General features: G+C 44.9%; 1 protein-coding gene across 2 annotated transcripts in view; it reads left to right on the top strand.

Annotated features, from left to right (window-relative positions):
* The window catches only part of LOC139263950 (raftlin-like), a 123,487-nt gene that overhangs the window by 69,397 nt on the left and 38,275 nt on the right, over nucleotides 1-15,815 (top strand). For both annotated transcript variants that reach the window (XM_070880038.1, XM_070880039.1), the window contains one exon: nucleotides 14,662-14,770. In XM_070880038.1, coding sequence (XP_070736139.1) covers nucleotides 14,662-14,770 — 109 coding nt within the window. The remainder of the gene's footprint in view (nucleotides 1-14,661; nucleotides 14,771-15,815) is intronic.

Here is a 15,815-nt window from a genome sequence, read left to right as displayed (position 1 = left end):
AACTTTCTCCACTTAGGGCGTTCTGCGGCAAGGGTCTCCCAGGTGTCAGTGGTGATGTTGCACTTTACCAGGGAGGCTTTGAGGGTGTCCTTATAACGTTTCTGCTATCCTCCTTTGGCTCGTTTACCATGAAGGAGCTCCGCATAAAGCATTTGCTTAGGGAGTCTCGTATCTGACATGCGTACTATGTGGCCTGCCCAGTGAAGCTGATCGAGTGTGGTAAGTGCTTCAATACTGGGGATATTAGCCTGGTCAAGGACACTGATGTTGGTGTGCCTGTCCTCCCAGGAGATTTGCAGGATCGTGCGGAGACATCGTTGGTGATATATCTCCAGCGACTTGAGATGCCTTCTATACATCGTCCATGCTTCAGATCCATACAGGAGGGTGGGTATTATACAGCCCTGTAGACCATGAGTTTGGTGGTAGATTTGAGGGCCTGGTCTTCAAACACTCTTTTCCTCAGACGGCCGAAGGCTGCGCTGGTGCACTGGAGGCGATGCTGAATCTCCGCATCAATGTCTGCCTTTGTTGATAAGAGGCTCCCGAGATATGGGAAATGATCCACGTTGTCCAGGGCCGCGCCGTGGGTCTTGATGATTGGAGGGCAGTGCTGTGCGGCGGTGACAGGCTGGTGGAGGACCTTTGTCTTACGGATGTTAAGCGTAAGGCCCATGCTTTCATATGCCTCAGTGAATATATTGACTATATCCTGGAGTTCAGCCTCTGAATGTGCACAGACGCAGGCGTCATCTGCATACTGCAGCTCAACAACAGAGGTTGGGGTGATCTTGGACCTGGCCTGGAGGTGGCGTAGGATAAACAGCTTCCCACTGGTTCTGTAGTTTAGTTCCACTCCAGCGGGGAGCTTGTTGATTGTGAGGTGGAGCATGGCAGCGAGGAAGATTGAGAAGAGGGTTGAAGCGATAACGCAGCCCTGTTTGATCCCGGTCTAGACGTGGATTGGTCTGTAATGGATCCTTTGGTAATCCCTATGAGTGGAAATATCCTCTCTGCATCCACCGTGTTGAACCCCCTCATTATCTTATAAGTTTCAATAAGATCACCTCTCATTCTTCTGCACTCCAGTGTGTATAGGCCCAACCTATTCAATATATCCTCATAAGTCAACCCCTTCATCTCTGGAATCAACCTGGTGAACCTTCTCTGAACAGCCTCCAATGCAAGTACATCCTTCCTTAAATACGGTGACCAAAACTGTACGCAGTACTCCAGGTGTGGCCTCACCAATACCCTGTACAGTTGTAGTAGGACTTCTCTGCTTTTATACTCTATCCCCCTTGCAATAAAGGCCAACATTCCATTTGCCTTCCTGATTACTTGCTGCACCTGCATACTCACTTTTTGTGTTTCATGCACAAGGATCCCCAGGTCTCTCTGTACTGCAGCATTCGGCAACTTTTCTCCATTTAAATTATAATTTGCTTTTCTATTTTTTCTGCCAAAGTGGATATCCTCACAGTTTCACACATTATACTCCATCTGCCCAACTTTTGCCCACTCACTTAGCCTATCTATATTCCTTTGCAGATTTTTTTGTCCTCCTGACAATTTGTTTTCCTACTCATCTTTGTATCATCAACAAATTTGGTTACATTACACTCGGTCCCTTCATCCAAGTCATTAATATAGATTGTAAATAGTTGAGGACCCAGCACCGATCCCTGCGGCAACCCACTAGTCACTGTATGTCAACCTGAAAATGACCCATTTATTCCGACTCTCTGTTTTCTGTGAGTTAACTAATTCTCTATCCATGCTAATGTATTACCCTCAACCCTGTGAGCTTTTATCTTGTGCAGTAACCTCTTATGTGGCACCTGATCGAATGCCTTCTGGAAATCAAAATACACCACATCCACTGGTTCTCCCTTAGTCACCCTGCTCATTACATCCTCAAAGAACTCCAGCAAATTTGTCAAACATAATTTCCCCTTGATCAAATCATGTTGGCTCTGCTTGATTGAATTATGCTTTTCCAAATGTCCTGCTACTGCTTCCTTAATAATGGACTCCAATATTTTCCCAATGACAGATGTTAGGCTAACTGGCCTATAGTTTCCTGATTTTTGTCTGCCTCATTTTTTAAATAGGGGCGTTACATTTGCGGTTTTCCAATCTGCTGGGACCGTCCCAGAATCCAGGGAATTTTGGTAGATTACAACCAATGCATCCACTATTTCTGCAGTCACTTCTCTTAAGACCCTAGGATGTAAGGCATCAGGTCCCGGAGACTTGTCCGCCTTTAGTCCCATTATTTTACCTAGTATTACTTCATTAGTGATAGTGATTTATTAAGTTCCTCCCTACCTATAGCTCTTGATTATCCACTATTGAAATGTTTTTAGTGTCTTCTACTGTGACGACCGATACAAAATATTTGTTTAATGTCTCTGCCATTTCCTTGTTCTCCATTATTAATTCCCCAGTCTCATCCAACATTTACTTTAGCCACTCATTTCCTTTTTATGTACCGATAGAAACTCTACTGTCTGTTTTTATATTTCGTGCTAGTTTACTTTCATAATCTATCTTCCCTCTCTTAATCATTTTTTTACTCGTTCACTGCTGGCTTTTAAAAATTTCCCAATCCTCTGGCCTCCCACTAGTCTTAGCCACATTGTATGCCTTTGTTTTCAATTTGATACCCTCCCTTAGTTCCTTAGTTAGCCATGGATGGTTATCCCTTCTCTTATAGTCATTCCTTCTCATTGGGATATATTTTTGTTGCGAGTTATGAAATATCTCCTTAAATGTCTGCCATTGTTCATCAACCGTCCCATTCTTTAGTTTATTTTCCCAGTCCACTTTAGCCAACTCTGCCCTCATACCTTTGTGGTCTCCTTTATTTAAGCTTTGGACCCTGGTTTGCGAACCAACTTTCTCACCCTCCAACTGAATTTGAAATTCAACCATATTATGGTCACTCATTCCTAGAGGATCTTTTACTGCGAGATCACTTATTAATCTGCCTCATTACACAATATTAGATCTAAGATAGCCTGCTCCCTGGTTGGTTCCGCAACTTTCTGTTCAAGGAAGCTGTCCCGGATACACTCTATGAACTCCTCCTCAGGGCTACGCTGGCCAATTTGCTTTGTCCAATCAATATGAAGAAGGTTAAAATCACCCATGATTATTGCTGATCCTTTGTTAAAAGTTTCCATTATTTCTTGATTTATACTTTGTCCAACAGTGTAGCCTGTCTGATATAATGGCAGTTATCAGACTCTGAATGCCCTGAAACACAACAGCCTGCATCCTGGCTCCTATCATCTGGACAGCATTGGTGGCTGGAAGTCCTGGCTCAAGGGCCCAGCACTGGTGTAAATGGCCCTATGAATTTGTGGGACAAGGTGACTTTCTCCCTGTTTTTCCCTCGCACTCTGTTTGGAAATGTCTATGTTAGCTCAGTGCCTCCTCCTGATGGCCTGGCTCACAGAATCTTACTATGGGGGAATCAACATCCTGTCACCTTGTCCCACAGCATATTATTACACCAATGTCCCACCACAAGAAACATAGAAAAAAGAAATATAGAAATTTACAGCGCAGAAGGAGGCCGTTTTGGCCCATCATGTCCATGCCGGCCGACAAAGAGCCGCACGGCCCTTGGTCAGCAGCCCTAAAGGTTACATATAAACCAATGAAAAATGACGGAAAGGCAAAGAGCACCCAGCCCAACCAGTCTGCCTCCTACAACTGTGACACACCTTATACTGAAACATTCTACACTCCACCCCCACCGGAGCCATGTGATCTCCTGGGAGAGGCAAAAACCAGATAAAAACCCAGGCCAATTTGGGGAAAAAATCTGGGAAAATTCCTCTCCGACCCATCCAGATGATCGAAACAAGTCCAGGAGATTACCCTGGCCGTATTCGATTCCCTGCAGTCCTTATCATTATATCTGCGCTGTCCAACAAAAAGTCATCCAGTCTAATCCCAATTACCAGCTCTAGGTCCGTGACTCTGCAGGTTATGGCACTTTAAGTGCCCATCCAACCATCTCTTAAAAGTGGCGAGGGTTTCTGCATCCACCACTCTTCCAGGCAGCGAGTTCCAGATCCCCACAACACTCTGCGTAAAGAAGCCCCCCCTCAAATCCCCTCTATACCTTCCACCAACCACCTTAAAACTATGCCCCCTCATAATAGACCCCACCACCAATGGAAATAGGCCCTTACTATCCATTATGTCCAGGCCCCTGAATATTTTGTACACCTCAATGAGGTCTCCTCTCAACCTCCTCTGTTCCAATGAGAACAAATCCAGCCTATCCAATCTGTCCTCATAACTAAGGTTCTCCATTCCAGGCAGCATCCTAGTAAATCTCCTCTGCACCCTCTCTAGTGCAATCACATCCTTCCTATAATATGGCAACCAGAACTGCACGCAGTACTCCAGCTGTGGCCTATCCAAAGTATTATACAATTTAGCAAAACCTCACTGCTCTTATATTGCATGCCTCGGCCAATAAAGGCAAGCATTCCGTATGCCTTCTTAACCACCTTATCCATCTGGCCTGCTACTTTCAGGGATCTGTAGACAAACACTCCAAGGTCCCTTTGTTCATCTACACTATTAAGTGGCCTACCACTTAATGTGTATACCCTTTCCTTATTAGCTCTCACACTTCTCTGAATTAAATTCCATTTGCCACTGCTCTGCCCACCTGACTGGTAGATTGATATCCTCCTGCAGGCCATGACTTTCCTCTTCATTATCAACCACACAGCCAATTTTAGTGTCGTCTGCAAACTTCTTAATCATAATCCCTATATTTAAATCTAAATCGCCAATTAATACCACAAAAAGCAAGGGACCTAGTACTGAGCCCTGCGGAACCCCACTGGAAATAACCTTCCAGTCACAAAAACATCCATCAATCATTACCCTTTGCTTCCTACCTCTAAGCCAATTTTGGATCCAACTTGCCACTTTTTAAAGAATTACTTGAAAAATAAATCTTTCTTTAAAGGCCATCAGCATAAAATAGTTACTTATTTAGAACGAGAGTAATGGAAACTTTATCATTATGGAAAGCACTAGATGGAAATTTTAAAAAACAATTCTCAGGATATAAGAACCATGGGCTAGAAGCTCCACTTTTTTTGCATGCTTAATGCCCACTTAACACCCATTTTACCGTTGAAATGAAGTATAACGCCCATTTTGGCACAAAATGGAAACTGACGGGCATTTTTAGGAAATTTATCGCCGAGCCTTACATTCACCATGTGCTTAACGGCGGGAAAAAATATTACCCCCTGCCCACTTTTTTGGGGCGGAATCAGCAGAATGGGCGAAATCAATGCCCATAATATCGCCCAGCGTTACTTTCCGCACGGAATTAACGCCGAGATTCAATTTTAACGCTCGCCCACTGATTTTTGTCGTAAAGAGCATATTTACCCAAACTAGCGGCCATGAGATTGCCCATCATCAATTTCTCCACCTCGCACACATATCGCCCACAATATCACTCGCTCAAAAAACCGCCCACAAAAAGTGGAACTAATTGGAACGAACACCAGCGGTGTGGCTAGCATTTGTTAAATCCCACTCTTACGTGAGAAGCTAATATCTGAAAGATTTGCCTGAAAGAGTGCTGATGTGAGTGACAATGCTGACACACTGCTGTGTGTGTGCAGCTCAGACATCAATGGTGCCCATCACCTTGGTGCCAATTAAAGTTTACGTTGATTGATGTAAAGTTGTATTTAACCCTTTCACAGTAATGGTTGAGCTATCTGAGACAATGCGCAACAAGGTTATGTTCAATAACAAAAATGTAATTATCAACATTGGTCTGAAATCATAAGCATCACAGCCAATAACACCCAACCTTCGCCCACATTCCACTTTTCCCACCATTGACATGTTCAACATGTTCAGCAACACAGAACACAAAGGCAAAGCAGGAGCGTGGTCCCCAGCCCCCATACATTGCAACAAATTGCTTCCACCCAGATGGAATTAGAACACAGCCATTAACTGCGCACATGCACCTCACTTTTCTTCCCCCCTCCCTTTCTTCTCCCCACCTCTACCCCTTCCCCTCCTCGCTCCACGGCGTCTGGCCGAGGAGCTTCCTCAGGCGGTGCCTCATTGGGGGGGATGAAGGCAGATGCGTTGGTTGGACGGGTATGGGAGCGGGGGAGGGCCGAGCGGGCAACATTCTCTGATGCAGAAGCAGGATCTTGGGCCTTGCTCTCATCTGTCATTCGCAGTGATGGTGCGGAACCTAGGGTTGGAGTGCTCGTGGACCACTGGGAGCCCTCTGCCACCAGTGTTCCTGGTTACCAGCTTCAGGGCCTCCTCCATCCCTTCCATGTTATATCTTATTTGTTGGACAAAAACTCGGTGCCAACTATGTTCTTGGTGCTTAGTAGGCTTTTTGCTACTGCCTCCCACAACAGCGAGACAAGCACACACCACAGCCACACATGCTTTCAGTCCCTCTGAGCTCCCTTTCTCTTTGTCTCCTCTTCTGCTCATGTCATGATGACCCTTGACCTCCTGAATTGCAGGAATTGAGCGTTGCCATGCTGTTGCTAAGGACTGCCACACTTTACGGCAGAAGGTCAAAAAAAATTAACGCTACCGCCCATTTAATATCGCTCGCGGTAACGCCCATTTTCAAAAATGGAAACTAGGTGTTTTGAGAATGGGCAAAAAGCCGACGATCTGAAAACCCTTTTTTAAACGCCCACGCCAGAAATAATGCCCATTTTTGGGCGATAAGCACAAAAGTGGAGGTTCTAGCCCCAAATCTTGACATAGTATATCCTGCATGTTCAAATGTTGACATTCCTGACTGCCCACAACACCTTAGGGTCATTTTATTACGTGCCGACAGTTAATGTTAAAGTGCATAGAAGTTGCTTTGTGAACACCAAGAGAGATGAGACTGTTCAGGAGGAAAGAGTCACTGAATAGAAAATTGCCAGTTGATTTACCCTTTTTTTGAGAGAATATCAATATCTGGTCCTGTGAGTTCATAACTTAGCTGCACCACCACCACCTTCTCAAAGGCAATTAGGGATGGGCTATAAATGCTGGCCTTGTCAGGGACGCCCACATCCCATAAATGAATACCAAAGAAATGACTTTCAAATATGCCTGCACGTGTTTGGCTGTACAGTAGTGGAATAATGGAATCATTGGCCGGAATCTTTACCTTGGAGTCAGGTCGGGTGTGTGGAGGCTGCGTAGCAGGTCGGGAAGTTAAAGATTTCAACCGCACGTTCTGCACTGCGCGTTTAACTTAATGGCATCAATTGAAAGACTCATGTGCGTTTCCCGGCCCAATTAAATGGAGCGGGTCTGACGATGTCACTGACGGCTCGTTTTCAGCATATTTAAAGCAGCTTTGCACACATCTCATTATTAAAGACGTAATGGCAGCGCATTTGGAAAGCAGGTCCAAGTCAGCAGGGATTTATGAAGGGGAAATCATGCTTGACAAAACTTCTAGAATTTTTTGAGGATGTAACTAGTAGAGTGGACAAGGGAGAACCAGTCGATGTGGTGTATTTGGACTTTCAAAAGGCTTTTGACAAGGTCCCACACAAGAGTTTAATGTGTAAAATTAAAGCACAGGGTATTGGGGTGATGTATTGACGTGGATAGAGAACTAATTGGCAGACAGGAAGCAAAGAGTAGGAATAAACTAGTCCTTTTCAGAATGGCTGGCAGTGACTAGTGGGGTACCGCAAGGTTCAGTGCTGGCCCCCCAGCTATTTACAATATACATTAATGATTTGGGTGAAGGAATTGAATGTAATATCTCCAAGTTTGCAGATGATACTAAGCTGGGTGACAGTATGAGCTGTGAGGAGGATGCTAAGAGGCTGCAGGGTGACTTGGACAGGTTAGGTGAGTGGGCAAATGCATAGCAAATGCAGTATAATGTGGATAAATGTGAGGTTATTCACTTTGGTGGCAAAAACAGGGAGGCAGAATATTATCTGAATGGTGACAGATTAGGAAAAGGGGAGGTGCAATGAGATCTGGGTGTCATGGTACATCAGTCATTGAAAGTGGGCAGGCAGGTACAGCAGGCGGTGAAGAAGGCAAGTGGCATGTTGGCCTTCACAGTGAGAGGATTTGAGTATAGGAGCAGGGAGGTCTTGCTGCAGTTGTACAGGGCCTTGGTGAGACCACATCTTGAATATTGTGTACAGTTTTGGCCTCCTAATCTGAGGAAGGACATTCTTGCTATTGAGGGAGTGCAGCGAAGGTTCACCAGACTGATTCCCGGGATGGCAAGACTGACATATGAAGAAAGACTGGATCGACTAGGCTTATATTCACTGGAATTTAGAAGAATGAGAGAGGATCTCATAGAAGCATATAAAATTCTGACGGGATTGGACAGGTTAGATGCAGGAAGAATGTTCCCGATGTTGGGGAAGTCCAGAACCAGGGGCCACAGTCTAAGGATAAGGGGTAAGAAATTTAGGACCGAGATGAGGAGAAACTTCTTCACTCAGAGAGTTGTGAACCTGTGGAATTCTCTACCACAGAAAGTTGAGGCCAGTTTGTTAGATATATTCGAAAGGGAGTTAGATGTGGCCGTTTCGGCTAAAGGGATCCAGGGGTAGGGAGAGAAAGCAGGAATGGGGTACTGAAGTTCCATGATCAGCCTTGATCATATTGAATGGTGGTGCAGGCTCGAAGGGCCGAATGGCCTACTCCTGCACCTATTTTCTATGTTTCTATGTTTCTATGAAGGTTGATGTAGGAGTGTAGAAGGTGGTTTCAAGAGCTCTAAATTACGGAATAAGATGGCAAATCTGTGGGTCATGGAGACAAGGCAGAGGGCAGTGCCAAGATTCACAGATGCCTCCCTGGAAGTGCTGGTACAAGGTGTAACAGCACACAGGGAGGTCCTGTTCCTGGGGATGGATGAAAGCGATCACCTAAAGACACAAAAAGGGCATAACTGGAGATCACGGAGGAGGTCAGTAGTAGGGATGTCATGAGGAGGACGTGGATCCAGTGCCGCAAGAGATTCAATGCTTGCATGAGGTCAGGAAAGGTGAGTGCAATGCCACACTGACCTACATCCTGATGTGCCTGTCACTCCAACCCCATCACTTTGCCTTCCCAAGCCTACTTTTGCACTTCACTTCTCACACCAACCTACCTTGTAGGTACATCTATCCCTCTCTGTCTATGCACCAATTCACATGGCATACAACAATCATTCATATGGTGACTGTGTCAGCAGCCAGTGAAATGTTATCATGTGCATAATGGTAATGTTACCCATTCTATCATAACACTTCTAATTACATAAGAACATAAGAAATAAGAGCAGGAGTGGGCCATTTGGCCCCTCAAGCCTGCTCCCGCCATTCAATAAGATCATGGCTGATCTGATCCTGGCCTCAACTCCACTTCCCCACCTGCTCCCCATAACCCTTCGCTCCCTTATCATACAAGAATCTGCCTATCCCCACTTTAAATATATTCAATGACCCAGCCTCCACAGCTCTCAGGGGTAGAGAATTCCAAAGATTCACGACCCTCTGAGAGAAGAAATTCCTCCTCATATCTGTTTTAAATGGGCAACCCCTTATTTTGAAAGTATGTCCCCTAATTCTAGATTTCCCCATGAGGGGAAACATCCTCTCTGCATCTACCCTGTCAAGCCCCATCAGAATCCTATATGTTTTAATAAGATCACCTCTCATTCTTCTAAACTACAAGGAGTATAGGCACAACCTTCTCAACCTTTCTTCATATGACAACCCCTTCATTTCAGGAACCAACCTCATGAACCTTCTCTGAACTGCCTCTAATGCAAGTACATCCTTCCTTAAAAAGGAGACCAGAACTGTACACAGTACTCTTTGGGCCCGAAATTGGTGGACATACTGCCCAAAATCGGCAAGTTGATAGAAAAATACCTACATACTGCCCACGTAGCGCTCAGCGGAAAATTCATCAGCGACATACCGCCGGGCGGTATGCACACTGTCCGCCCATGCACACCGCCGACATACCGCTCAAAATTACCAAATTGAGCACTTGCCACCGCCATACCACCGCCCTGAAAAAGGTTTTAAGTCAATCTTCAATCGGCGGTATGCATCTTTACCTGTAAAAATGTTTTTATCTCTCACCTTCCCCCCCCCCATCTCTCCCACCCCCCAGTCTCTCCCCCCCTCCCCCACTGCGATCTGTTCCCCCCCACAGCGATCTCCCCCCAAGTAGCGATCTCCCCCCCACAGCAGTGATCCCCTTCACATGTATCTCCCCCCCCCCGCCCACAGCAGCGATTTCCCCCCCCCCCCCACATACCTGCACAGCGCTCTCAGGCCGGCAGTCTCTGTGGATTCTTGTCTGTGCCTCTCAGGGGGGTGGGGCTTCACAGCAGCATGCATGCGCGCACAACTCAGGACCCGAAGATACCCGAGTGAAAATAACTCACTGCCGGCTGCAATCCGCTCAGCATACCGCCGAGAAAAAAGTGACGAAAATCGCGCACACTCCTCCCCAGTTGTACCCAGCGGTATGAAACGACATTCCTCTGAGAACTGGGTGGATGACCAATTTCACTCCCTAGGTGTGGTCTTACGCCCTGTACAATTGGAGCAGGACTTCCCTACTTCTATACTCCATTCCCCTTGCAATAAAGGCCAGCATTCCATTTGCCTTCCTGATTACTTGCTGTACCTGCATGCTAACTTTTTGCGTTTCATGTACAAGAAACCCCAGATCCCTCTGTACTGCAGCATTTTGTAATTGCTCCCCCTTTAAATAATAATTTGCTTTTTTATTTTTCCTACCAAAGTAGATAACCTCACATTTTCCCACATTATAATCCATCTGCCAAATTTTTGCTCACTCACTGAGCCTATCTATATCCCTTTGTAGATTATTTGCGTCCTCCTCACAACTTGCTTTCCCACCTATCTTTGTATCATCAGCAAATTTGGTCCCTTCATCCAAGTCATTAATATAAATTGTAAATAGTTGAGGCCCCAGCACTGATCCCTGTGGCATGCCACTAGTTACAGTTTGCCAACCTGAAAATGACCCATTTATCCCGACTCTCTGTTTTCTGTTAGTTAGCCAATCCTCAATCCGCGCTAATATATTACCCCTAACCCCGTGAGCTCTTATCTGATGCGGTAACCTTTTATGTGGCATCTTATCGAATGCCTCTGGAAATTCAAATATACGATATCAACTGGTTCCCCTTTATCCACCCTGCTCGTTACCTCCTCAAAGAGCTCCAACAAATTTGTTAAACACGATTTCCCTTTCATAAAACCATGCTGACTCTGCTTGACTGCATTATGATTTTCTAAATGTCCTGCTACTACTTCCTTAATGATGGACTCCAGCATTTTCCCAATGACCGATGTTAAGCTAACTGGTCTATAGTTTCCTGCTTTCTGTCTCCCTCCTTTCTTAAATAGGAGTGTTACATTTGCGGTTTTCCAGTCCACTGGGACCTCTCCAGAATTCAGGGAATCTTGCTAGATTACAATCAATGCATCCACTATCTTTGCAGTCACTTCTTTTAAGACCCAAGGATGCATCCCATCGAATCCAGGGATTTTGTCCACCTTTAGTCCCATTAGTTTGCCTAGTACTTTATCTGTAGTGATAGTGATTGTTTTAAGTTCTCCCCCTCCCTCCCCCGCCCCACCCCCTGCAATAGCTGCTTGATTATCAATTATTAGGATGTTTTAGTGTCCTCTGCCATGAAGACAAATACAAAATAGTTGTTCAAAGTCTCTGCCATTTCCCATTATTAATTCCCCAGTCTCATCATCTAAGGGGCCAACATTTACTTTAGCTACTTGCTTCCTTTTTATATACCTGTAGAAACTCTTACTGTCGCTTTTTATATTTATTGCTAGTTTACTCTCCTATGCTATCTTCACTATCTTTATCACTGTTTTAGTCATCCTTTGCTGGTTTCTAAAATGTCCCAATCCTCTGGCCTTCCACTGTCCTTTGCAACATTGTATGCCTTTGTTTTCAATTTGATACCATCCATTACTTCCTTAGTTAGCCAAGGATGGTTCATCGTTCTCTTAGCATTTTTATTTCTCACTGGAATAAATCTTTGCCGAGTTATGAAATATCTCCTTAAATGTTTGCCACTGCTCATCTACCTTCTTACCCTGTAATCTATTTTCCCGGTCCACTTTAACCAACTCTGCCTTCATACCTTTGTAATTACCTATATTTAAGTTCAGGACATTAGTTTGAGGCCTAGCTTTCTCACCCTCAAACTGAATTTGAAATTCGACCATGTTATGATCACTCGTCCCAAGAGGATTCTTCACTACAAGATCATTAATTAATCCGGGCTCGTTACACATTACCAGATCTAAAATAGTTTGCTCCCTGGTTGGTTCCACAACGTATTGTTCCAACAAACCATCCCGCATACACTCTATGAACTCTTTCTCAAGATTACTCTCTTTACTCTCCGACAGATCCATCAAGTGCCCCGCCCGCACCCCCCACAGTGCAGTCGGAGGAGAAAGATGACCCCTCAGAGGAAGTTCCATTCTCTGAGGGTGCACCATCAGCAAACCCATGCGAAGTCAGCAACAGCGCAGATACTTACACCTCAGTGGGTCCTATGCGAGATAGAATAATGTTGTCACCTGGTGTCTCACACAAATCAAGCGAGAAAGTGCAGATAGTGTTGGCAGGGGAAGCAGTGGCAACTCCTCGCCGGAGGGCGTAGGATGCTCCAAGCTCTGCTGAGCTGTATGCAGATGCTGAACCTGGGGGGCCATCGAGAAAGAGGGTGATCTTGGAGGGGCAGCAACAATTGCATGAGGCTTTGGCAGCTTTTGTTTTAGCGATGTATGCAAATGTACAGAGAATGATGGAGTCCATCTCCAAGATGAGCACCATCATCTAGCAGGCCATGGCAACGATGTGCTGTTCCATGGAAAGGATGACCACCTGCATGGAGCAGTAAATGCACCTGTTCATCGAGAACATGCTTGCAGGTCTTGTTCCAACAAGCTATAAATGTCTGCCACGATCTGGCATGAAAGCTTGAGCCTCCTGAAGCACTGCTGCTCAATCATGTCCAAGAAGCTCATCCTCTGCCTATATACCCTGTGTTGGGGGTATAGTCGCAGGCATAGTGCACCTGTGCGCTGATCCCCTGTCTAATGTGGAGCATCAGGTCATTGAAGAGAAGGCTGCTGTAGTGGTTGCTGGTGTTATTGGTGCTGGGGCTCATCTTGGTTTTTGAGGTCCAAAGTGAGACAGCATAAGCGGCACCCATGCTGATCTAATGGATGGCATGGAAAGTGGAGATCAGAGTCCCAATCCCTCAATGTTCTGATAGTGACTAGCAATGTGGCAAGTGTGGCTTCCAAGGTTGCAGGAATGATCTGAAAACTGCTGACAGCTAAATCTCTGCACAAAATGTAGTTTGCAAGAGCCTTTGCATTAGGCAAGGAAGCAGGTGTTATGTGGGAGTATTTGTGTATTTTTTCCAGCTGACATTTAATGGATTCACAAAATGTCCACTGAGCTTCCGCCTCCCCTTCACAGGCGAAGTTCCCAAGTTGCGTGAATCCCGTACATGAAAAGTTAAAGCCAAAACCTGATGTTATAAAACCTCTTAAAGGTCTCTCAAGAAGCAGTATAGTACTTCAATGAGGTCGCCCGCCTCTCCCAATCTGGTCCGTGATGCGCTGGGAAATGTGCCTGAGTTAAATGCGAAAGTCGTCGGGATGATGGTGGGTTCCCGACGGGCTGTCAATTTCCGCAAATTTAACTGCTGACCCATCCCCAAACCCGCATGCTTGACCCTGGGAAAATTTCGGACACTCCAATTTTTGGAAATCAATATTGAATTTCCTAGGTACCAAGTATCAAAAAAAGTTAAGAGTACAGTCATTTGCTTAATTTTTCAGTATGTAAATTTGGAAATGGATCTGGAATCTTGAAAAAACCCTGGTGGGGAGGTTGGGATTGCTGTTGGCTGAACACAGAATGACTGATTCTTGAGGGAGCAAATGTGATAGTGGAGGAGTTAAGGGAAAATTAGAAACAGAAAGACAATTCAAGAATCATTTCCATATTTTAAGTGATTTTTATCAGTAATGCATCTGAGTGTCGTAATAATGTTCATTGGTATTTAACATAGATCTGATTTGATTTATGATTCAATCTGTATAGTTTTATGAAGGAAGATACTGCAACACTAAGAATTTTAATGAAAATAATTGGGAACTGATAGTTTAATGACTCAATTATTTCAGCATAAGACTCTCAACAAAATGCTCACGAGTACACATGCCAAGCTCCTGTCATTTCAACTTGTTTGATAAGTTTTCACAGTTTACAAACTGTTGAAAAACATTCTTTTGTAGGGTGCAAAAAGAGCTCACCCCAAATCTCTGTGCTGCTTGACTCTTACCTTTTGCTGCAGTCGTCATTCACGAGTGCAATTGTTCTAAGTCACTGTCTGTCTGAAGGGTGATATGCTTGTGCTTATAAGGGATAAAGAAAATAATAATGTGTCTGTGCAGAGAATAAAGTAAATTAAAATGAATTTAAAAAATTGAATAAATGGTACTATAACATCTTTGAGGATCACCATAACTCATACTTATTGTTTTACAATCTCCTCAGCTCTGAAGAGAATAATGCCAAGACTGAGCCATCCAGACTTGAAGTAGAATTATGTTTGCTGTCCAACCAACTTCCTAACACCAAAGGGCTAGCAGATGTCCTGCAGAAAGTAAGATCCTAACCCATTTCTTTTCTTTTCTTAAAAGCATTAGTTCTGTTATCATGAGGAAAAGTTTTCAATCTGCTTATTTGCAAGCGCTTCTTACAAACTGGGAGCTTAGTAAATTCCCTAGACCGCAATATTCAACACCTGGCTGCTTTCCATGCTCATATAAGACACCTCCACTCAGGAAATGTAACTTCCCCCTCAGTGCTCCTGTCAGTTTTCTTTTGCCAAAGCTAAGCCTAGTTTGAATTAATTTGAAATCTAATGAAAGCCTCAATAATGTACTGGTGACAGAGGATATTTTTCTGGTACACAGCCAATTAATGCCTCTGTTTTCAATTGAGGCTGCAGAGAAATTATGGTTCAAATTCCTAATAGACAGAATTGCTTGAACTCTCCAAGAAATGAAGAGGTTTATTTAGGGTTTTGTCGTTGCAGAAACATAATAATATAAGGACACAAATGGGAATAAAATACAGAGTATTGATCAGGAAGCTGCTTAAATTACATTTGAGAGAAAAATGGAAAACTCATATTATTTCTGGACATGAGGGGGACGGAATTGCCCTCCGCCCGAAACGGGTCGCACCTACCATTTTTCAAGTGTTACATCCGTCCCAGTGCCTGGGATGGACAATCCGGAGAAATTCAGGAATTTGTATTTTGTTTCCGGCCAGAACGGTGTTGGTGTCGGGAGGGGGACAGAAGTGTGGTTGGGTCGGAGTGGCCATCACTAGCGGGGCAGAATGGGGGCTCCAAGTCATCAGCGCCGCGCTGATGATGTCATTGTGCTGACGCGCCACAATGTCCCTCCCCTTCAGTTAAAGGGGAGGGCTGCTGTGAACTCTGCAGCCACTTTAATGGCAAACACTGGGCCACCAGGCAGGGTTTCGGCCAGGCCAGGACCCAAGAGGTGGAGCCAGGCTGGCTGTTGGTGGCTCGGCCGAACCCGTGGGCATAACTGTTGGCCTGACCTGGCAGTCGGCTGACAAAAATAAATAGAGTCGCCGGCAGTGCGACCTCCCCTTTAAGTTTGGCCGTGCCACCC

Source organism: Pristiophorus japonicus, chromosome 5 (genome assembly GCF_044704955.1).
Source record: "Pristiophorus japonicus isolate sPriJap1 chromosome 5, sPriJap1.hap1, whole genome shotgun sequence".
Taxonomy (NCBI): domain Eukaryota; kingdom Metazoa; phylum Chordata; class Chondrichthyes; family Pristiophoridae; genus Pristiophorus; species Pristiophorus japonicus.
The sequence above is the reverse complement of the archived record's forward strand: the minus strand, read 5'-3'. Positions and strand labels throughout refer to the sequence as shown.